The following is a 24,684-nucleotide window of genomic DNA, read 5'->3' as shown; positions in this document are numbered from 1 at the left end:
GGGTGAACCAAGGGCTGTATCTGTTCTTAGTTCTGCATTTTTTGAACGGAGCATGCTTATCTAAAATGGTGAGGAAGTTACTTTTAAAGAATGACCAGGCATCCTCAACTGACGGGATGAGGTCAATGTCCTTCCAGGATACCCGGGCCAGGTCGATTAGAAAGGCCTGCTCACAGAAGTGTTTTAGGGAGCGTTTGACAGTGATGAGGGGTGGTCGTTTGACTGCGGCTCCGTAGCGGATACAGGCAATGAGGCAGTGATCGCTGAGATCCTGGTTGAAGACAGCGGAGGTGTATTTGGAGGGCCAGTTGGTCAGGATGACGTCTATGAGGGTGACCTTGTTTACAGAGTCGATATATATCGACTCTGTCGATATATATCCAAAATGTTCATTTATTTGGCGCATTTGATCCAGAAAAACACTGGTTCCAACTTGCCCAACGTGACTACAAAAGTTACCTGTAAGCATTGTCCAAACATTTCAAACGACTTTTGTAATACAACTTTAGGTATTTTTTTATGTAAATAATCGATCAAATTGAAGACGGGATATACTGTGTTCAATGCCGGAGGAAAACAAAGTGGAGCGTGCTTTCAGGTCATGCGCCTCTAACAAAGAGTACACTTCCGTCGAACCTCATTCTGAACAGTGTTACTTCTTAATTTCTCAAAGGAAAAACCTCAACCAATTTCTAAAGACTGTTGACATCCAGTGGAAGCGATAGGAACTGCAGGAAAGTTGATTAGAAATATGTATTCCGAATGAAAGCCCATTGAAAAGAGAGTGTCCTCAAAACAAAAAAAAATCGGAACGCTTTGTCCTCTGGGTTTCGCCTGCCAAATAAGTTCTGTTATACTCACAGACATGATTCAAACAGTTTTCGAAACTTCAGAGTGATTTCCATCCAAATCTACTAATAATATGCATATATTAGCTTCTGGGTCTGAGTAGCAGGCTGTTTACTTTGGACACGCTTTTCATCCGGACGTGAAAATACTGCCCCCTGTCCCAAAGAAGTTAATGATAAGGGAATTATATGCTTAAAGGTAATGATTAGAATATTCCACCCTGAAACCATATAATTGTATGACATTTATTAGAATCATAAAACTACACTGCTCAAAAAAATTAAGGGAACACTTAAACCACACAATGTAACTCCAAGTCAATCACACTTCTGTGAAATCAAACTGTCCACTTAGGAGGCAACACTGATTGACAATACATTTCACATGCTGTTGTGCAAATGGAATAGACAACAGGTGGAAATTATAGGCAATTAGCAAGACACCCCCAATAAAGGAGTAGTTCTGCAGGTGGTGACCAGACCACTTCTCAGTTCCTATGCTTCCTGGCTGATGTTTTGGTCACTTTTGAATGCTGGCGGTGCTTTCACTCTAGTGGTAGCATGAGACGGAGTCTACAACCCACACAAGTGGCTCAGGTAGTGCAGCTCATCCAGGATGGGACATCAATGCGAGCTGTGGCAAGAAGGTTTGCTGTGTCTGTCAGCGTAGTGGCCAGAGCATGGAGGCGCTACCAGGAGACAGGCCAGTACATCAGGAGACGTGGAGGAGGCCGTAGGAGGGCAACAACCCAGCAGCATGACCGCTACCTCCGCCTTTGTGCAAGGAGGAGCAGGAGGAACACTTCCAGAGCCCTGCAAAATGACCTCCAGCAAGCCACAAATGTGCATGTGTCTGCTCGAACAGTCAGAAACAGACTCTATGAGGGTGTTATAAGGGCCCGATGTCCACAGGTGGGGGTTTTGCTTACAGCCCAACACCGTGCAGGACGTTTGGCATTTGCCAGAGAACACCAAGATTGGCAAATTCGCCACTGGCATCCTGTGCTCTTCACAGATGAAAGCAGGTTCACACGTGACAGAGTCTGGAGACGCCGTGGAGAACGTTCTGCTGCCTGCAACATCCTCCAGCAAGACCGGTTTGGCGGTGGGTCAGTTATGGTGTGTGGTGGCATTTCTTTGTTGGACCGCACAGCCCTCCATGTGGTCGCCAGAGGTAGCCTGACTGCCATTAGGTACCGAGATGAGATCCTCAGACCCCTTGTGAGACCATATGCTGGTGCGGTTGGCCCTGGGTTCCTCCTAATGCAAGACAATGCTAGACCTCATGTGGCTGGAGTGGGTCAGCAGTTCCTGCAAGAGGACGACATTGATGCTATGGATTGGCCCGCCCGTTCCCCAGACCTGAATCCAATTGAGCACATCTGGGACATCATGTCTCGCTCCATCCACCAACGCCACGTTGCACCACAGACTGTCCAGGAGTTGGTGGATGCTTTAGTCCAGGTCTGGGAGGAGATCCCTCAGGAGACCATCCTCCACCTCATCAGGAGCATGCCCAGGCGTAGTAGGGAGGTCATACAGGCACGTGGAGGCCACACACACTACTGAGCCTCATTTTGACTTGTTTTAAGGACATTACATCAAAGTTGGATCAGCCTGTAGTGTGGTTTTCCACTTTGATTTTGAGTGTGACTCCAAATCCAGACCTCCATGGGTTGATAAATTTGATTTCCATTGATAATTTTTGTGTGATTTTGTTGTCAGTACATTCAACTATGTAAAGAAAAAAGTATTTAATAAGAATATTTCATTCATTCAGATCTAGGATGTGTTCCCTTTATTTTTTTGAGCAGTGTATAATCTGATGATGTGTGTAGTTTTAGTCAGGATTAGAACAAGGACCTTTCTTTTTAGTACGTAAGCAGGGTGCACGTGGGAAACAGATGATAAGAGGAGCTATCGACAGACAAGTTGTATTACTGTGTTCCTTACAGGACATTCTGTCTCCACCTGTGGAGGGGAGAAACTGTTAGGCTTGCAGAAAATGATGAAACATGTTGCAGATTAAAGAAACAATGTATCTGTGTAGTGGAAAAACACAGACTGTCTGAGCAAGGCGTAGTTTACGATTTGAACTTGTTTGTGTGTTATAAAGACTGGGTTTGTATTGTGGACTTCAGAGCGTTCTCGTGAATAAACTGTACTAGCCTTTTGCATAAGCTGAGTCTTTGCCTAATTATTATTAAACCCATGGTCTTACAAACCCCGGGGATTGGTCAAAGCTATTGATTGTTAGTGATTATCATTGTGATTCAAAATTCTCATGACAGCTAAACAGTGAATCAATTTTGTCTGGCCTAAGGCTGTAATTTAACAAAATGTGGAAGAGGGAAGGGGTCTGAATAATTTCAGAATGCACTGTAGCGACATAATATTCTGGGCTATCTAACTTGACTATAATGCAGCCTGTTTTCTCTCCTCAGATATAGAGAGACGTCGAACCCTGTCTGCAGATGAAGAGGTCCCAATGAATGTCTCGAGATTAAAGGTACATCCTTGTACACCATGGATTATGTTAGCAAATTCTGTGAATAAAAATACAGTTTAAAAGTCACACAATGTATAAACCTATTACAATTGGGTGTGCAGGCTTCTGTTCCAGCCCAGTACTAACATACCTGATTCAATGTATCAAACTTAATTAGTTAATAATCCAGTGTGCTATTGTTGTACTGGAACAGAAGTATGTTCACCCAGTAAATCAGAGATCAATGGAGCGAGGTTAACCACATCTGGTATTGACTGTTTTTTAGTTTTTTTACCTAAAATTATGTTTTAGTAATAATAGCCTACTTGTTACTAAAATGTCTAACCTTTACATATGAGTTAGCTTACTTGTAGACTTTGAAATATGAAAGTGTTGATTCTTTGAAGTTAAGTGTTTAAACTTGTTTTAATTGTTAACTTAACTATCATTCAAGATTGACTAGTGTTGATGGTGATTAATCACAGATCACAATCCTACAATAAGAAGGGAAGGGAATCTGTCTCTAATTTGTCCGTGTTTTTGTGTTGTATTCTCAAATTGATATGACCTTTTTCTTCAGTCATAAGCTCTCAATAAGTTTTATTTGGTTGTCATAATTTTTTCTGGATATCAGCCATGTGAACCCATTATGCAGCTGATAATGGCATGCCACGCCAATGTAGCCATAGGCCTACAGCAGTGGTTCCCAACTCCAGCCCTCCAGTTCCCCCAACAGCACACTTTTGTTGTAGCCCTGGACAAACATACCTGATTCAACTCAGAGGGCCTGATGATTAGCTGACAAGTAGAATCAGGTGTGTTTGTCCACAGCTACAATAAAACTGTACTGTTGGGGGGTACTCGAGGACCGGAGTTGGGAACCACAGGCCTACAGTATGATGACATTAGCCTTATGGGCATTTGCAATGCAACTCTTGACATTGTGCATCTGAAACAGAGAATAGCTTAACTCACACACTGTTAATATCTTGTTCAGCTATATGTTCTCAATTTAAAAACCATACCAGTAGACAATGTATATGAGCCTAATCATATTAGTCGATTTTGTACATGCCTTGTGCTGACATGACATTTTGTTGGTGCAAATCCATCCCTTGTAATCTATGTGGTGAAATGTTTGAAAGCAGGAGATGGGATCCATAGCTTAAAACAAACACAGCTACTGAGTTCACTGCCAGATACTTTTATCCAAGAAGGTCTAAGTGGCACTTGGAGATGCCACTGTGATAATGAAGAGGGTTTGCCTAAGACTACCACAACAATAACTTTGTCTATGCTAAATGTGTTTTTTTTTTTAAGAATTGAGCTATAAGAAATAAGTTTTATTCAAAGGGCCTTGGCAAAGCAGAGATAACAAAATACTTTTAATTTCACCTGTACAACAATATAGCCCTGTTAAAGTACAGTATGTTTATAATATCATAAACAGTCTTTTATATGTTCCCAATTACATTTTAAATATTCATATGGTTTGACACTGTTGTCATGACAACAAGGTGAAGGCGCGCTACTCAAATGGCACAACAGAATCGTTCAGATTTACCAAAGCACAGCATATGACAACCATCCCCTATAATTGAGGGATGTCTCCATTTCATATCTGGAAAATGACAAAGTGGTAGAAACTGATGCTGCTGCAGCATTGCTCATCATCACAGTGGGAATCCAGTCGACATGGCTGTCTTGACAGAGGTCAGCTGGTGAACCTACAGTACATTAACATCAGGTGTGAATTTGTTTGAATATCACTTCTTCAGGTCACCTATACAATCAGGGCTCTTAATTGTTTGGTTGTGTTGAATTCATTCAGGTGTTTTAGTGTCATATAAAGATTACATCTATTGTTAGGCTTGAACAACCAATAGTCAACATAGCGGGTTGTTCTATCCCATTGAGGCCTTTGTCCTATGCTGTAATGTCCATACATTGTCCCTCCTCTTATGAATGAAGTTCTCAACAAATGATCCTTGGGTTATCATATGAATATATATGATAACCACTGGAATTAATGTTCTCCAGGCTATATGGACGTCATATTGTACAATTTGCTTCTCCCCGTTTTATTGTCATGGTTAGAAGGGATCCAGCTTTTGTCAAATGAACGTCTATCGTGGAAAATTACATAATTAGTCATGCTATACCATGTTTTACTGTTTAAAGAATTGTCTCGTTATATGCTAGTGTTTTTTCTAACCTGATACAAACTTGTTTTTCTGGGATTTAGGCTGCATTTCAAACTTCCTAAAAGACCTCCACTTACCCTCGCTTTATGTCCTTGGGGGAATCCTCATCACTATCATGACACAAGGCGAGACTCAGATGCAAACACAGGAGGCAGATGGTTGGAGTCTTATGTTTATTCATTCAAAAGGTGTAGGCAAAAGAATGGTCGTGGACAGGCAAAAGGTCAAAACCAGATCAGAGTCCAGGAGGTACAGAGTGGCAGACAGGCTTGTGGTCAAGGTAGGCAGAATGGTAAGGCAGGCGTGTACAAAGTCCAGAAACAGGCAAGGGTCAAAACCGGGAGGACTACAAAAACGAGAAATGCAAAAAGCAGGAGAACAGGAAAGACGCTGGTTGACTTGGAAACATGCAAGACGAACTGGCACAGAGAGACAAGAAATACAGTGATAAATACACTGGGGAAAACGAGCGGCACCTGGAGAGTATGGAGACAATAACAAGGACAGGTGAAACAGATCAGGGTGTGACAGTCACCATTGGTCTAAACTATTAGCCAAACAAGGGAAGTTCGCAACATATGCTCCTCAACCCTTGTTTTTGATCGAGTTTGCGAGTGTACAGTTATGTTCACTTCGGGGTTCTGAAACGCCCCATAATTCAATTCGCGATGATTGTACTTCCACTAAGAAAAGTCAGCCAAAACGTAAAACCTAAACATCAATATGGAGAAGTCAACATACAAGTGTAAGTAAAAACAAATGTAAATAAGTTAGAAATTGTGCTACTAATGCACATGACGGCACAAACACGTCTCGTAAAAGTAATGATGTTTTTGTTTGGTTATCTTTTGGAAATTGTATAAATAAAACATTTTCCTGGTTTACGGTCGGATATACAGTGGGGCAAAAAAGTATTTAGTCAGCCACCAATTGTGCAAGTTCTCCCACTTAAGAAGATGAGAGAGGCCTGTAATTTTCATCATAGGTACACTTCAACTATGCCAGACAGAATGAGAAAAAAAAATCCTGAAAATCACATTGTAGGATTTTTAATGAATTTATTTGCAAATTATGGTGGAAAATAAGTATTTGGTCAATAACAAAAGTGTATCTCAATACTTTGTTATATACCCTTTGTTGGCAATGACAGAGGTCAAACGTTTTCTTTAAGTCTTCACAAGGTTTGGCTGAAAACACACAAACGGTCCATTTAAAATGAATTCCTTCCTCCCTCACCCTGCAAGTGTAAACTCGTCAGACGTCATGATGCGTCATCAGAAGTGTCCACTTAATTTGAAGGCTGAGGGGAGAGGGTGTGTCTTTTCAGTGTTTGTAATGCAGCTATAGTGTTTGTTGTGAATGCAGTTAGACGGTTGAGCCCTCAGGCTGTCAACCTTGTGCTATCTTAAGTCTACACCGTGTGTAAAAGGTAATTTGTTGTGTATCTGCTGACTGCCACGTATACAGAAAGGGGTTGTATTTTCTCAATAAAAGCAGAGAACCAGCTATGTTTGTTAAGCTTTCAACTCTGAGACATTCTTGGTGATGGTTGATACGCTTCATTTTTGCAAATCGTATAATAAAGTGTTGTTTGAAAGAATCTGCAGTCTCCCTTTTGATTAGATATTCCACAACACGTCTTATTTTACATTTTCGTAGCATGTTAGGAGAATTACGTTAAGGTTATGAAAAGAGTTAGGGTTCGTTAAAATGAACAAAAATAACTTTTGACAATTCCACCAAAGCTGGATTCCTTTTAGCCAGGACCCCTTTTTCAGAGACGTTTCCTTTGCACAGGAAAAATGTGGCCTTTGATAACATTTCATGGAATTCTACTACACATTATATGACTGGAGAAATTAGCTGAATCTCTTTTAATACGATGGTAGCCTATGCCACTAAATTAAGCGCTTAGTGATAATTTAGGCTATTAATATCTAATCTATTCATAACATTAGGCATAGTAGGCTTACATTTGTCTGCAAATGCAATGATAGTGTAACGGTTTTCTTCTGGTGAAAGAGAGGCGGACCAAAATGCAGCGTGGTGGTTATTCAGGTTTAATTTATAAAGACACTATACATGAATAAACTAACAAAAACAATAAACGTGCGAAAACCTAAACAGCCCTATCTGGTGCAAACACAGAGACAGGAACAATCACACACAAACACACAGTGAAACCCAGGCTACCTAAATATGGTTCCCAATCAGAGACAATGACTAACACCTGCCTCTGATTGAGAACCATATCAGGCCAGACATAGAAATAGACAAACAAGACATCCAACATAGAATGCCCACTCAGATCACACCCTGACCAACCAAAACATAGAAACATACAAAGCAAACTATGGTCAGGGTGTGACAGATAGAGGCATGCAATCCATTCTTATAAAGGTGAATTTTTATGGTGAAAAATAGCTTCCCCAAAACTTTAAACTCACGCTATGCTAATTACTAAACTACAAGCTATCTAGCTAATTTTGGCTAACCTGGTGTACAAAAGGCTGTGAAGTATTTGTAGGTAATCATATAAGTAATGTTAATTCATCATATGAGAGTTGTAGCTCCACCCACCGGTCAAGTGGAGCAGAGCATGCTGGGCGATCTCCAGCTCAGAGAAGAAGATTAGATCGAGAGAAGTCAAGTGAGACAAAGTTCTAGCCATCCTTGTGTTTTCCCATCAGTTATCTTTCATTTTGTTAGCCAAGGCCAGTGTGCGTCCTTGTTGATATTTAAGTACATATTTCATATCTTTCAGGTGTTTATGTCTGAAAATGCACTGCGACATTAATGTCATATTTATGGTTATGCTAATTGTAGTTTCTACTGCTAGCTATTGTGAGCTGGCTAGCTCTGTAATGGTTGTCTTATCATTTCGGACATTTAATCCAGTATTTGTTTAGGATAATGTCCCCCGGTACATCGTTTATATGCCCTGTAATTGTATATGTGTATGCTACATCATTATATGGCTATTACATTGTATTTCACTGTTTAGAGGTATTCAAGTTCATTGTGCAGTTGTAGCCCTGTACTGAAGATGATGGTACTATGCTTTGTAGTACACATGCAGCAGCACCCCTTAGATCTAAAATTAGTAGAGTCACGTTGTATTGTGCTGTATGGTCCTGTATAACATTGTCATCATAGTCATGTACTAGCCATGCATATTGTTTATAAGAGATGTGGAAATTATATTCTGTCATTCACTATTGTATCTTTATTTCTCTCTTGCAGACCACAAACACACACTTTGGTTGAAGCAAGTTGCAAGACCACTAAGTGCCTTAGCCCACCCATACTACATAAACTGTGCGGTGCTGTTCTGTGCCTGTGCATCTTCAGCATTATTAAACCACCTCAACTGGAATCCTACCTGTCTGTCATCTGTGCCCTTACGAGCACATGGGAGCGAACACATGAAGTAAAACCTAACCTAAAGAATACACAGTCCATCAAGTCCTCACTTACACCTGGTTAGCATAACAGCTTAACTAAACTCGAAATCGATCAGACTTAACTTACCAGTGATGACATGATCGTAGCAGACCTGTTATTGACAGCTGTCTGGGTTCAGGTCTTGACGGGCAAATAAGTTTCTTCACTTTTCTGACCATTCTTGAGTCTTTTCTTGGTTTCACCAATGGTGTTTCATGATTGCGGGGAATCTGTAAGCATATTTTTTCCCCGTTGTCTGTCCTTCCTTGTTAGAGCAGCCAAATACTTTACAGAAAATTACCGTGGTGACGAATCAACTAGTTTTAGGCACTGTTATCATGCAGTTTGGGGTAGCCACTTGGCTGTTATTTTCAGAAATATTAATGCGGGGGTCTTCCAACATGGCCGCCAGGAGGCGTCGTACGTCAACTGCAAGCCCTCTAATGTCACTCTAGTAGCTAAATGTGGTCTCATCAGACCACATGACCTTCTCTCATGCCTCGCTACACTCGCATTAACATCTGCTAACCATGTGTATGTGACAAATAAATTTGATTTGATTTGATTTGATAAAGATCCTAAAAGCACATTATCAGAGTGGTGTGTGGGGAGGGGATGGGGATGGGGAGCCCGGGAGGAGGATGGTACCACAGATAGAACAATGAAACAGCTGTATCACTGGATGTATACATCTAAAGCACCCTGTTGGCATTTCCACTCACCACCAGATATGGTGAAGAGAGAGAGCTCAGTGCCAAGCAGTGTGAGAAAATGGAGCGAGATGGCACATTTTATCATCGATAGAACGCTTGAATTTAGTTATTGCACATGCACATAGTAGACATTCCCTAACGGAAATATGCAAATAATGCTCGAACGCGCCAAATGACACTGTCATTCCGGCGCCGACAGAGATGGCCGCCTCGCTTCGCGTTCCTAGGAAACTATGCAGTTTTTTGTTTTTTTACGTGTTATTTCTTACACTAGTACCCCAGGTCATCTTAGGTTTCATTACATACAGCCGAGAAGAACTACTGAATATAAGATCAGCGTCAACTCACCATCAGTACGACCAAGAATATGTTTTTCGCGATGCGGATCCTGTGTTCTGCCTTACAACCAGTGTAACGGAGTGGATTACATGCAGCGACCCAAAAAAACGACTCAGAAAAAGAGGGAAACGAAGCGGTCTTCTGGTCAGACTCCGGAGACGGGCACATCGTGCACCACTCCCTAGCATTCTTCTTGCCAGTGTCCAGTCTCTTGACAACAAGGTTGATGAAATCCGAGCAAGGGTAGCATTCCAGAGGGACATCAGAGACTGTAACGTTCTCTGCTTCACGGAAACATGGCTAACTGGAGAGACGCAATCCGAAGCGGTGCAGCCAGCGGGTTTCTCCACGCATCGCGCCGACAGAAACGAACATCTTTCTGGTAAGAAGAGGGGCGGGGGCGTATGCCTTATGGCCAACGTGACATGGTGTGATGAAAGAAACATACAGGAACTCAAATCCTTCTGTTCACCTGATTTAGAATTCCTCACAATCAAATGTAGACCGCATTATCTACCAAGAGAATTCTCTTCGATTATAATCACAGCCGTATATATCACCCCCCAAGCAGACACATCGATGGCTCTGAACGAACTTTATTTAACTCTCTGCAAACTGGAAACGATTTATCCGGAGGCTGCATTCATTGTAGCTGGGGATTTTAACAAGGCTAATCTGAAAACAAGACTCCCTAAATTTTATCAGCATATCGATTGCGCAACCAGGGGTGGAAAGACCCTGGATCATTGTTACTCTAACTTCCGCGACGCATATAAGGCCCTGCCCCGCCCCCCTTTCGGAAAAGCTGACCACGACTCCATTTTGTTGATCCCTGCCTACAGACAGAAACTAAAACAAGAAGCTCCCACGCTGAGGTCTGTCCAACGCTGGTCCGACCAAGCTGACTCCACACTCCAAGACTGCTTCCATCACGTGGACTGGGAGATGTTTCGTATTGCGTCAGATAACAACATTGACGAATACGCTGATTCGGTGTGCGAGTTCATTAGAACGTGCGTTGAAGATGTCGTTCCCATAGCAACGATTAAAACATTCCCTAACCAGAAACCGTGGATTGATGGCAGCATTCGTGTGGAACTGAAGGCGCGAACCACTGCTTTTAATCAGGGCAAAGTGTCTGGTGACATGACTGAATACAAACAGTGCAGCTATTCCCTCCGCAAGGCTATCAAACAAGCTAAGCGCCAGTACAGAGACAAAGTAGAATCTCAATTCAACGGCTCAGACACAAGAGGCATGTGGCAGGGTCTACAGTCAATCACGGACTACAGGAAGAAACCCAGCCCAGTCACGGACCAGGATGTCTTGCTCCCAGGCAGACTAAGTAACTTTTTTGCCCGCTTTGAGGACAATACAGTGCCACTGACACGGCCTGCAACGAAAACATGCGGTCTCTCCTTCACTGCAGCCGAAGTGAGTAAGACATTTAGACGTGTTAACCCTCGCAAGGCTGCAGGCCCAGACGGCATCCCCAGCCGCGCCCTCAGAGCATGCGCAGACCAGCTGGCCGGTGTGTTTACGGACATATTCAATCAATCCCTATACCAGTCTGCTGTTCCCACATGCTTCAAGAGGGCCACCATAGTTCCTGTTCCCAAGAAAGCTAAGGTAACTGAGCTAAACGACTACCGCCCCGTAGCACTCACATCCGTCATCATGAAGTGCTTTGAGAGACTAGTCAAGGACCATATCACCTCCACCCTACCTGACACCCTTGACCCACTCCAATTTGCTTACCGCCCAAATAGGTCCACAGATGATGCAATCTCAACCACACTGCACACCGCCCTAACCCATCTGGACAAGAGGAATACCTATGTGAGAATGCTGTTCATCGACTACAGCTCGGCATTCAACACCATAGTACCCTCCAAGCTCGTCATCAAGCTCGAGACACTGGGTCTCGACCCCGCCCTGTGCAACTGGGTACTGAACTTCCTGACGGGCCGCCCCCAGGTGGTGAGGGTAGGCAACAACATCTCCTCCCCGCTGATCCTCAACACTGGGGCCCCACAAGGGTGCGTTCTGAGCCCTCTCCTGTACTCCCTGTTCACCCACGACTGCGTGGCCATGCACGCCTCCAACTCAATCATCAAGTTTGCGGACGACACAACAGTGGTAGGCTTGATTACCAATAACGACGAGACGGCCTACAGGGAGGAGGTGAGGGTGGTGTCAGGAAAATAACCTCACACTCAACGTCAACAAAACTAAGGAGATGATTGTGGACTTCAGGAAACAGCAGAGGGAACACCCCCCCCATCCACATCGATGGAACAGTAGTGGAGAGGGTAGCAAGTTTTAAGTTCCTCGGTATACACATCACAGACAAACTGAATTGGTCCACTCACACAGACAGCATCGTGAGGAAGGCGCAGCAGCGCCTCTTCAACCTCAGGAGGCTGAAGAAATTCGGCTTGTCACCAAAAGCACTCACAAACTTCTACAGATGCACAATCGAGAGCATCCTGGCGGGCTGTATCACCGCCTGGTATGGCAACTGCACCGCCCTCAACCATAAGGCTCTCCAGAGGGTAGTGAGGTCTGCACAACGCATCACCGGGGGCAAACTACCTGCCCTCCAGGACACCTACACCACCCGATGCTACAGGAAGGCCATAAAGATCATCAAGGACATCAACCACCCGAGCCACTGCCTGTTCACCACGCTGTCATCCAGAAGGCGAGGTCAGTACAGGTGCATCAAAGCTGGGACCGAGAGACTGAAAAACAGCTTCTATCTCAAGGCCATCAGACTGTTAAACAGCCACCACTAACATTGAGTGGCTACTGCCAACACACTGTCAATGACACTGACTCTACTCCAGCCACTTTAATCATGGGAATTGATGGGAAATGATGTAAATATATCACTAGCCACTTTAAACAATGCTACCTTATATAATGTTACTTACCCTACATTATTCATCTCATATGCATACGTAGATACTGTACTCTATATCATCGACTGCATCCTTATGTAATACATGTATCACTAGCCACTTTAACTACGCCACTTGGTTTACATACTCATCTCATATGTATATACTGTACTCGATATCATCTACTGTATCTTGCCTATGCTGCTCTGTACCATCACTCATTCATATTTCCTTATGTACATATTCTTTATCCCCTTACACTGTGTATAAGACAGTAGTTTTTTTGGAATTGTTAGTTAGATTACTTGTTCGTTATTACTGCATTGTCGGAACTAGAAGCACAAGCATTTCGCTACACTCCCATTAACATCTGCTAACCATGTGTATGTGACAAATAAAATTTGATTTGATTTGATTTGATCTTGCTAACTCGTGCATGGCTCTGCCCACTTCCTTGCCTGTTCTACCCACTATGATTTATTTGCTCCGCTGTGATCTATCTTCAGATAATTATAAAACATATTTTTTCAACTAACCTCATTGTTCTATCTGTGGTGGTACCAAAGATCTTTATAACTAAAAGTGCATTTAGAACTGGGCTCATCTGCATATTTCCGTTAGGGAACGCCTACTGAAATGTGCGTAATAACTCAATTCACCTTTGCACTCCTGAACAACGCGATTTTTTAAAACTTGAAAATGTAAAGTCTACAAATTTTAGTCCACTCTTTACATAACATATTTTAGTTTTTGAAATAGAAAACTATTGACATCAAATGTTTGATCGAATTTGCAGAATGTCAGCCAAAATCCATTTCGTTCCATCATTTTTTGGCGGCAGCGGTACTGTACGACATACCGGAAGTACCGCCAAGCACTCATCCAGTGAAGGTTGCCAGTTCGAGTGAAGAGAGTAGAGCACGTGGATCGGCGGAGAGAGGTGAGAATATGACTGTATAGTTTTATTCAACAGTCACTTTTATTGCATTGTTTTTATCTACCTGATAAGCTGTAGATAGCTGAGCTGACTTAGCTATAAATTAGCTTCGATGCAACCAAGAGGGTTTTTACATTGTGCTGGACTGTAAAAACTATTGGTTGCATCGAGGTTAGCTACTGTGTCTGTCTGCAACGTTAGCTAGTTAAAGTTAACTATAGCTAGCTAGCATTTGATTGATAAATCCATTTCAAGTTGTCATAATGACATGCATGAACATAATAATGTAGCTAGCTGTCTATGCTTATTATTAGCCAGGGTAAGTTAGCCATAAAAGCAACATGGTCGCTTTAGCCAGGCCTGCCAGTCAATACGATTTCCTTGCCATAGACGTCTTAAATGGTCTCAGCTTCTAATCAAACTAGGTACGTATTTTAGCTAACTCCTAATATTTCAATCTGCACTGTTAAATTGTAGTTTGGTCGTAAATTGATGTAGAAATCATTATATGGACATCTGCCAGGTTAATTTCATAGCAATGGCTTCCTCTATGTGCACAGTCATTGACGACCAGGAAGTGCCAGCTCTGACCTTGATGGTATAGTTAGGGCTGTCAAAGCCATACTATAAATTATCTCTGCTGACGTGTAGTGTTGGCAACCATAGGAAATATCATGCATAATGTAGTCATGAGAGAGACATCTCAGTACAATTATTATTAGCTAACATAAACTGATTTACCTGGACATGATGAAGAAGATGGGGATTACTGTGTCTTACCTCCTCATGATTCTAAAAAGCGTGTCTGTATATTTGGTATAGGGGTCCTGGTTCTCTGAAGCCTCTAATCCCCAAGCCGACTAGGTGAAAAATGTGTAGATGTACCCTTGAGCAAGGCACTTTCTAAAATAATTTTTTACAATTTTATTTAACGTGTAAGTTGCTTTGCATAAGAATGACTAAAATGTTAAAATGTCTTAAGTGTGCTATACTTGTGACACTCATGGTGGGTGGGTGTATTGGGGTGTAAAACTGTTTCTGATGGGTGTGTGTGTTCTCGCTTGCCAACCACAAGGAAACCACTCAGAGGCAGATTAAAGATGAATCATTCTCAGTTGATGCCGTGAGTTTCTTAGCCTTGCCCCAGATCTGTTTGTGCTGTATGGACTTTGACGCTGTGACTATCAGTTTCTCAGGTTTTGTTATTTGTGTGTGTTTTGTCTCCAGTGTGAGAGAAGGCCAAGGTCTAGTGTTGAGTCTTAGCAAGGTTAGGAAGAGAGGGGAAGAGATAGAAAAGGTCTGCCTGCTGTCTGTGTGTGATCATTTCTTGTGTTGCGTCACCTCATGTTGGTTGGTAGCAGAAGTATCTCTGTCTCCGTTTGTGGCTTTGATTGTAACTTCCTGCCTGAAGCAACCTGCGCTGCTTGACACAACTAAACTCTGTATTTACACAACAAATATTCCTGGACCTGATGCTTATCACTGGTTCAGTGAATGACTGATCTGTTTTGTGTCTACAGTACAGCCCTATTCTCCATGAAGGGTTTATTCATTCCCTCCACCCTAATGTGTTAAATGATGGAAATTCTGTATTGCCTATTGCTTACACCAATCCAATGATTTTAAACCATGAGAGGGGGTGAAGAGGTACAGACTAGAATTCTTCATGGATCCACATGTACTCGAATACCCAGACCCAATACAGGACTCGGCTGGCTCTGGATCCAGAATTCTAAAGAATGTTGTGGTTCTGGGTTGCATCTGATATGATTGTCATAGATCTAGGGTATATGTCATTTTAGCTGACTTGTCCTTTACAGATCTGGGAATGCTGCAGTAGAGAGAGATGAATTTAATAATTTATGCAATTGCTCTTGCTTTACGCGAGAGTGGAGCATGGTAGCTTGTTGTTGGCCAATCATGAATTATCAAATTGGAAATTGATGTCATAGAGCCTTGTTCCATGTGTGGCAAAAGTAAGGAGATATCTAATCAACGGAAGATGGAGTTAAAATTACAGAATTAAAAGGAGAAGGACAGTCATTGTAGCCTAAGAGCCAACAGGCAGGTTACTTAATTTTCAGAATGGAGTTATTTGTAACTGTAGGATCAGAAAGTGCAGGCACTGCAGCCTCAGTTAGCCCAGCTAGCTAACGTTAGCTACTTTAACTTCTTAGGGCTGCAATCCCGTTAATTAATGGGGTCGATATGACAATAGCCAGTGAAAGTGCAGGGCGCCAAATTCAAAACAACAGAAATCTCATAATTAAAATTCCTCAAACATTACATGTATCTTATACCGTTTTAAAGACAATCTTGTTGTTTATCCCACCACAGTGTCCGATTTCAAATAGGCTTTACAGCCGAAAGCACCACAAACGATTATTTTAGGTCACCACCAACTCACAGAAAAACACAGCCATTTTTCCAGCCAAAGAGAAGTCACAAAAAGCACAAATAGAGAGAAAATTAATCACTAACCTTTGACGATCTTCATCAGATGACACTCATAGAACTTCATGTTACACAATACATGTATGTTTTGTTTGATAAAGTTCATATTTATATTAACAAAATCTCAGTATACATTGGCGCGTTACGTTCACTAGTTCCAAAAACATCCGATGGTATTGCAGAGTCACATAATTTTACAGAAATACTCATTATAGATGTCGATGAAAATACAATTGTTAGACATGGAAATATACATATACCTCTCCTTAATGCAACCGCTGTGTCAGATTTCAAAAAAACTTTACGGAAAAAGCAAACCATGCAATAAACTGAGACGGTGCTCAGAAAAAGCTAAAAAATTATCCGCCATGTTGGAGTCAACAGAAGTCAGAAATAACATTATAAATATTCCTTTACCTTTGACGATCTTCATCAGAATGTGCTCCCAGGAATCCTAGTTCCACAATTAAATGTTTGTTTTGTTTGATAATGTCCATTATTTATGTCCAAGTAGCTACTTTTGTAGCGCGTTTAGTACACAAATCCAAACGCTCGTGCAGGTCCAGCCGAACGTCGGACAAAAAGTTATATTACGGGTCTTAGAAACATTTCAAACTAAGTATAGAATCAATCTTTAGGATGTTGTTATCATAAATCTTCAATAATGTTCCAACCGGAGAATTCCATTGTCTGTAGAAAAGCCATGGAACACAGGTCGCTAATCATGGGAAATGCGCATGACCAGGACCTGGCTCTCTGCCAGACCACTGACTCAAACAGCTCCCATCCTGCCCCACATCACAGTGGAAGCCTCGTTCAAGTTTCTAAAGGCGGTTGACATCTAGTGGAAGGCTTAAGTGCAACATAACCAATATCACACTGTGTATTCAATAGGGGCTGGGTTGAAAATCAACCAACCTCAGATTTCCCACTTCCTGTTTGGATTTCTTCTCAGATTTTTGCCTGCCTTATGAGTTCTGTTATACTCACAGACATCATTCAAACAGTTTTAGAAGCTTCGGAATTGTCTAGCTGTCCTCAGGTCTGTTTGGAATGGGTCTTTTTTTAAAATATATATTTATATATATATATTTAGATTTTATTTATACATATCGGGTCCAGGTGAGAAAGCCCCAGGTCCTTATTGGAACGGCTCCAACTTTCTTTTTGAACCCGTGAACACCTCTAATGCAAACTTCAGGGAGATGGGAGAGGAACGGAATGAGGATATAAGCTCAAAAATGACTTTAGACTAACCTTCCCTGTTTCTTTCAGTGCCCTTCTCACCCTCTGTCTTCTACCTCCCTCTCATTGCCTCTTTCCTCAAGATTTACCATGGCAGCAACTGTTAATCAAGTGAGGTCGTCGCTTTCCAAAATGGTGAGCATCTCTCAAGTACACGCACCCAATATTGGCCTCAGACCCCAACAAATGCATAATTTCTCTCTTTTCTCTCCCCCACTTTCTTTTGTGTGTGTAGTTTAAGAGTGAGCGGTACAGCCCCTTCACTCTGCAGTCAGACGGAGAGAGCCACGTGGAGGTGAAGCTGTCTGATGACATAGATGACCACGCCCCCTCTGAGCAGGCAGGCCAACCAGGGGGCTCGCCCTCCTACAGGCCCCGCCCCAAGCGGAACTACCGCATGTGTTATCTGGCCCTTGGAATCCTCTTTATCTTCATCATCGGTGCATAGTCTTCTTCACTCTCTCTTATGTCTTTGTCACACTCGCCCTCGCTCCCTGGGCGAATTCGTCTTGCATTGCGCGGTGCCCAGGGTGGGCAGAATTTGTGTGTTTTAGACCATTCCATTGGTCCTAAAGTAAAATCTACACCCACCCAGGGAACTGGGTGAAGCAAAACAAACCTTCTCTCTTTAACCAACCCCTGCCTCGTCTCTGTTTCAGGTTATCTGATTGGCTATGTGAGCCACCGTTCTCCTCTCCAGGAGCCAATCCCTTGTGATTCTGAACAGGAAAAGGGCGTGGCTAAGAAGGCTATAGTAGAATACTCTCTATCCTGGACCAACATCACCAGCCTGCTGGCACGGAGACTGACTCCTGACGCCTTCAACAGCAGACTGAGGTAGACACACACCTGAAAAGACTAATTAACTAAACTGTCCTGTCTCTCTGTTTGTCTGTCTTTCTTTCTGTCGGTTTCTGTCTCTCTGACTTTCTCTGTCTCTCTTTCTGTCTCTGTGCAGTGATGTTGAACAGACAGATCACACAGCAGGGAGCACTGGAGACAACATTCTGGGAAATCATGTGTTGGAAAGCTTTAAGAGTCTGGAGATGGAGCCCTGGACTGACACACACTATGTCCAACTACAGATGCCCAACAGGTACTCGAACACACACATACTCTGTCTCGCACACGCAAAATTCCACTTAGCTTCTAACGGTCTCCCCTCCAATCCCCTTTCCCCACAGTGAGAAGCCAAACCGTGTACTGATTGGCCAAGATGAGGTGTGCCAGCCTAAGGGCTATCTGGCCTATAGCGCCACAGGAAAAGCGAAGGTCAGCCAATCAATGTCCACATTGACTGATGATATTTTGGCCCAATATAATCTAAGGTTAAACGCTTTTAAAGGGACATGTTGTAACATGTTTTCTGCCACTTAATGTTCGCAATCACAGTTGTTGCCTGAATCTCACAAGGGGTAATTGTTTTGTGTGTCTGCAGGGCAAGGCAGTGTATGGTAACTATGGGAGTCAGGAGGACTTGGCACTGCTACAGACTCTGAAGGTTGAGCTGAACAGCACTGTGATTCTACTGAGAGCTTCAGGACAGATCAGCCTGGCACAGCAGGTATGGTGTGTGTGTGTGTGTGTGCGCGATACAATATGTAACAGTGGATTTTGGTGTTCTTACCTGCGTTTGTGTTTCAGGTGGCTAATGTAGCTGCATTGGGGGTATCTGCTGTGTTGATTTACCCTGAACACAAGACTGAAACTACTGAACTATATGGGCATGTGAGTACACACACACACACACCACTCCAGGGTGAATCTTATTGATGATTACTGAGCCTGATCCAGAGGTGCTGCTTCAACTGCAGCCCTTTAGTTCTGATGTCGTAGCTCTGATTGTGTGACGTTTTCCTGTAGGTCCATCTAGGTTCTGGAGACCCCTATACTCCAGGGTTCCCCTCCTTCAACCACACCCAGTTCCCTCCCACCCAGTCCTCTGGTCTGCCCAATGTACTGGCCCAAAGCATTACTGCTCAGACTGCTGTCAAGATACTAAAGTAAGACCTCTTTCTCTCTCTCTCCTCTAACTCTCTCCTCTAACTCTCTCCTCTAACTGTGTGTCTGTCTCTCCCCAGACGTATAGGTGGGCCTGATTCTCCTCCCAGTTTTAAAGGAAAACTGGACAATGTGAAGTACACCCTGGGAGGGGCCAGTAGTGAGGATGTCACAGTGGAGGTGAACAACGTGCTGCAGGACACCGAGATACACAACGTCTTTGGAGTCATCAAGGGCTTCATTGAGCCAGGTACGTGTGTGACCCCAGCAGGAATCGAGCCTAGGACCATGGCGTGGTTAACACGATGCTCTTTCCAACTGAGGCACACAGTCTTTTTGAGTGGTCTATCTATGAACACTATAGTTTTAGGAGCAATGTTTCATCTCTATGCACAGTGTGTGTACTAGTGACAGGGTTTTGTGTTAATTTTCTTGTGTGTAGATCGGTACGTGGTACTGGGGGCTCAGAGGGATGCGTGGGGTCCAGGCTACGCTAAATCCACTGTCGGGACCACACTGCTGCTGGAGCTGGCTAGAGCTGTGTCTGAGATGGTGCACACAGGTAACAGACATTCATATGTTAACACACAACAATGCATTTTAACACACACACACACACCGATGCATTTTAACACACACACACACCGATGCATTTTAACACACACACACATTCTGACATCTGTGTGTGTAGATGGTTTCCGTCCCAGGAGGAGTCTGGTGTTTGCCAGTTGGAGTGCAGGAGAGTACGGCAGTGTTGGAGCTACAGAGTGGCTGGAGGTGAGCACTGCACAAACGCACTATGTGTAGAAAGTTCATCAGGATAAGGTAGTGTTTCCGCTAACGGCATTTGATGAGGAGGACATTTTTTTCGCTGGACGGCACTGATTGGACCAGCCTCTAAAGTAGCAGTGTGTGATATTTAATGCCGTGTGTGTTCCTCTCCAGGGATACCTCTCCTCTCTGGACAGAAGAGTTGTCACCTACATCAGCCTGGATGGAGTAGTCACGGGTGAGTGTATACACACACACACACACACACACACAACACCAAAATACTTCATAAAGTATTTTTTTTAATATACGTGTGTGGATGTGATCCTCAGGAAATTATGCTGTGAATGCATCTGCCAGTCCCCTGCTCCACAGCCTTCTGGAAAGAACCATGAAGGAGGTGAAGAATCCCATTGGTTTTGGAGAGTCTGGGAAGTCTCTGTATGATCATGTGGCTGGAGTCAACTTTGAGAAGGCAGTGTGAGTACACCTCACCTATCACTCCAATGATATATCACACCAAACATGTGTACAGTAGGTCTAATGTGTGGTGTGTGTGATATCAGGTTTAAGCCCATGCAGATGGAAGACTCTGCATATCCGTTCCTGGCCTTCTCTGGAATCCCCTCTCTCTCCTTCCGCTTCGTCTCTCAGGAGGTGAGAGGCACACTGTCAGGGTTGGATGTGTTTACAGATGGTTCGATAACCATCTCTAATACAGGGGTGGGTAACCTAGATAGATCTAACATTGTGTGTCTATGTTGTAGGTCTACCCTCACTACGGCACCTCTTTTGACAACAAGGAATACCTTGGTTTCGCCACCGCCCATCACCTTGGTTCCATAGCCACTGGGGCGGGATTGGTCGCGGGTCAGCTGGCGTTACGACTGGTCCACGATCACGTGCTGTATCTGGACGTGCTACGCTACAGGAAGGTTCTCAGCCAATCGGTGGTCAACATCAACCAGCGTCTCAAACAAGTCACCCGGGTTTGTTTTCATGGTTGTTTTGTTGACGTTGTAGTTGTTGTTTTTTTAGCACAGCCCTAATTATGTTGTGTTACAGGATGGTTCTGCCGAGGGTCTGTCAGCTCGTTGGATCATCATGGCCTTAGGGTCCTACAGTAGAGCTGCTACTGACCTCAACACCGAACTACTCAACACCGACCTCACTGACACACTGGCCTGCCACAACATCAACGACCGCATCATGAGGGTGAGATACACATATACACACACCCAACCCCGTGTCATCTAAACCGATCAAGGCCATACGGCTTTACAGTGGTTCTGTCTTCATTCATAAACTATTGGATTCTCCTCTCTCTCTGCCCAGGTGGAACACAACCTCCTCTCACCGTTTGTCTCCCCCAAGGAGGTTCCGTTCCGCCACCTGCTGTTTGGCCATGGTTCCCACACCATGGCAGCCATGTTGGAGGGGGAGGACAGGGAGGCACTGCGGACCCAGCTGGCCCTGGCCACCTGGACGCTACAGGGCTGTGCCAACGCTCTCTCTGGAGACGTCTGGGACAGCGACAACCAGATCTAACGCGGTCTAACTGTGTGTGTGTGTCAGGGGCTTCAGCCTCATCCTTGTTCACTTTAAAACCCAGGATTAGATAACGAGGGATTTGTCAGGGGTGGTTATGGAAGGAAGGAACTGTTTTCAAGTTGGTCCTTCCAGTGTCAGTCACTGGGTTGTCACTATTTATCACAGCCACAAAGTAATTTGTCTTGTAAAAATTCATGAAAAGAACATTTGCTTTTTAGTCTTAATTTTAAGGTTAGGATTAGGCATAATGTTAGCAGTGTGGTTAGGTTTAACATCAGATGTTAAGAAGAGAAATTATAGAAATAGGTGGGGTTGTGTGACCGTTGTAACGAGTGAAGACCCAGTCACTAGACTTCCTGAAGAATGTTGACACTGGTGACATCACTGTCTGATCCCTCTTCACCCCCCCCCCCCCCCCCCCTCCCAAACTAAAGCCTTGCTCACTACTACAGAGACGACGACCTCTAACCCCTTGGAGCCTATTTATATTTTATTTATCAGTGGCAGAGATCACTATAAATGTTATCAGTTTGATAAAGATATTGTTTATATTTATTAAGTTATCGGAAGCAGTGCCTTCCAGATTTATGGCAGTTTCATGTCGTTAATTTGGGTTAAGAGTTTATTTATTTATTTATCAGTGCCAGTGCTCACTATAAATGTTTAAATGTCGTTTCGTTTTTTATAGAAGTTATCGGGAGCTGTGCCTTCCAGACTTATGACGGGTAGGCGTTCGTTTGGCTTTTGATAAAGTTATCGGGAGCTGTGCCTTCCAGACTTAAACGTAGGCCTTCGTTTGGCTTTTGATAAAGTTATCGGGAGCTGTGCCTTCCAGACTTATGACGGGTAGGCGTTCGTTTGGCTTTTGATAAAGTTATCGGGAGCTGTGCCTTCCAGACTTATGACGGGTAGGCGTTCGTTTGGCTTTTGATAAAGTTATCGGGAGCTGTGCCTTCCAGACTTATGACGGGTAGGCGTTCGTTTGGCTTTTGATAAAGTTATCGGGAGCTGTGCCTTCCAGACTTATGACGGGTAGGCGTTCGTTTGGCTTTTGATAAAGTTATCGTTTAATTTGATAAAGTTATCGGGAGCTGTGCCTTCCAGACTTATGGCGGTTATACTGTCTCCTACTACGGCAGCATCTGCTGAAGCAACAGAGTCACGTAAACAGACAGTCTGACCACCCAAGGTCCCATGACAGTTTAAATATTCCGTTTGCCTTGCCGTTTAATATTGAGACCGACACGGACGCGCTTTAATACGGATGAAACATTCTGAAAAACTGTCCAGCTACAGATGGTCAGACTTTCTCTGTATACGCAACTCTGTTAACAGAAATACACCACCTCCTGCTACCACGCTACTATGGAAACAGAAACCCGCAGCAACAGGGTATCGCCTCAGAAACGTTGGGTCCCCGACAGCGGCGGTTGTCATGACTGTCACATTTCATTTTGATTGGCTGAAATGCATGCACTTAAATTCAGAATGTTCAATTTGGCATGTTTTAAACATGTCAGAGCTAGCTACTTGGGCCACATCTGAGATGTCACCCTGTTTTAGAAAGCCTTAAAAGACTGGTTCAAAGTAGTAAACTGAATAGGGTGTCATTTCAGATGCAACATCAAGGAAAACAGGCTCAAATCTCTTTGAGCTGAACTTATTAAACAAGCTTTATATAGAGTTGTATATCCTGAAATAATATCAATCAGGCAGCAAAAGAGCCATTTCTGTTAACCAGTTATTTTGGAGCAGTTTATATTTCTGATCTGAACCATTATCGGGAGCAGTGTCTTTCATAATGACAAGCATTGATGGTAGTTTTTGCCTACCAGTGTGTGTTTGTATGTATCGGGGGCAGTGACTCCCATATTTCACTGAAGGGTGGAGTAACTTATCGGGAACAGTGTTTCCCAGAGTTTTATAACTATATTTTTCTTTGTGTTCACAGTCTAGTATGCGTGTCCTTTCTGTGTGTGACCTGCTATTGCTCTTGTTCCCCTCTGAACTACTTGTAATGGATAAGTCCTACCTACTGGTGGAGGTTGTTGAGGGGGGGCCGGCTCATAATAATGGCTGGAGCGACTGGAATGGCATCAAACGCATAGAAACCATGTGTTTGATACCATTCCGCTTCAGCCATTATCACAAGCCCGTCCTCCCCAATTAAAGTCCCACCAACCTCCTGTGCGTCCTATGGCATGTTACTGTATTTTCCCTTAGAAATGCAATCCCTACAACAGGTTTTCCCATTCAAGCCAATACGATTCTATTCCTGTGTATTTTCCCTTAGAAATGCAATCCCTATAACAGGTTTTCCCATTCAGGCCAATATGATTCTATTCCTGTGTATTTTCCCATGCAGTGAATTATCAGACACTGAAACTCCTGTTGTAGCTGTCTGCTAAATATTCTTGTTCTTTTGATTATTGATCACACTGTCAATCAGGTAACTAGTAACATTTCTGTTAGACTTGTCAGTGCTAGTCTGTACTCATACATGTTCATCTGACAAGAGTATGGGTGCTTTTTAGAGGTTTTTGTACTATTGAGTTCTAATTTTCTGTTGCGCTTCAATAAACCTTTTGGCTTAGCAATACTGGACTGTGTGTGTGGTTATTGATAATTAATTGTGGTTGTTAGCCTAACTATCAAATCACGAATTGCCTAGCTGCTTTTAGCAACGCTAGTGTTTACACACTAGTGTTGCTGGGAATTGGCAACAACAACAAAAATGTATCGCCCGCATGTAGTTAAATAAAATTATATTTCAATTTAGCCTGTCG

General features: G+C 43.3%; 1 protein-coding gene across 1 annotated transcript; it reads left to right on the top strand.

Annotated features, from left to right (window-relative positions):
* Positions 1–13,586: 13,586 nt before the first annotated feature.
* Positions 13,587–24,497, top strand: LOC109909891 (transferrin receptor protein 1-like). The gene is made up of 18 exons (XM_020508969.2): positions 13,587–13,879; positions 17,659–17,710; positions 17,811–18,015; positions 18,235–18,412; positions 18,534–18,671; positions 18,760–18,847; positions 19,014–19,139; positions 19,220–19,303; positions 19,439–19,578; positions 19,657–19,826; positions 20,019–20,138; positions 20,268–20,353; positions 20,522–20,585; positions 20,680–20,827; positions 20,914–21,004; positions 21,115–21,336; positions 21,413–21,562; positions 21,683–24,497. The coding sequence occupies exons 2-18, from the start codon at positions 17,666–17,668 to the stop codon at positions 21,893–21,895; spliced, it is 2,268 nt and encodes a 755-aa protein (XP_020364558.1). The 5' UTR covers positions 13,587–13,879; positions 17,659–17,665; the 3' UTR covers positions 21,896–24,497.
* The last annotated feature ends 187 nt before the right edge of the window (positions 24,498–24,684 follow it).

The sequence above is a fragment of the Oncorhynchus kisutch genome, linkage group LG18 (genome assembly GCF_002021735.2).
Source record: "Oncorhynchus kisutch isolate 150728-3 linkage group LG18, Okis_V2, whole genome shotgun sequence".
In the NCBI taxonomy this organism is placed as follows: Eukaryota; Metazoa; Chordata; class Actinopteri; order Salmoniformes; family Salmonidae; genus Oncorhynchus; species Oncorhynchus kisutch.
This window is presented reverse-complemented; position numbering and strand designations above follow the sequence as displayed.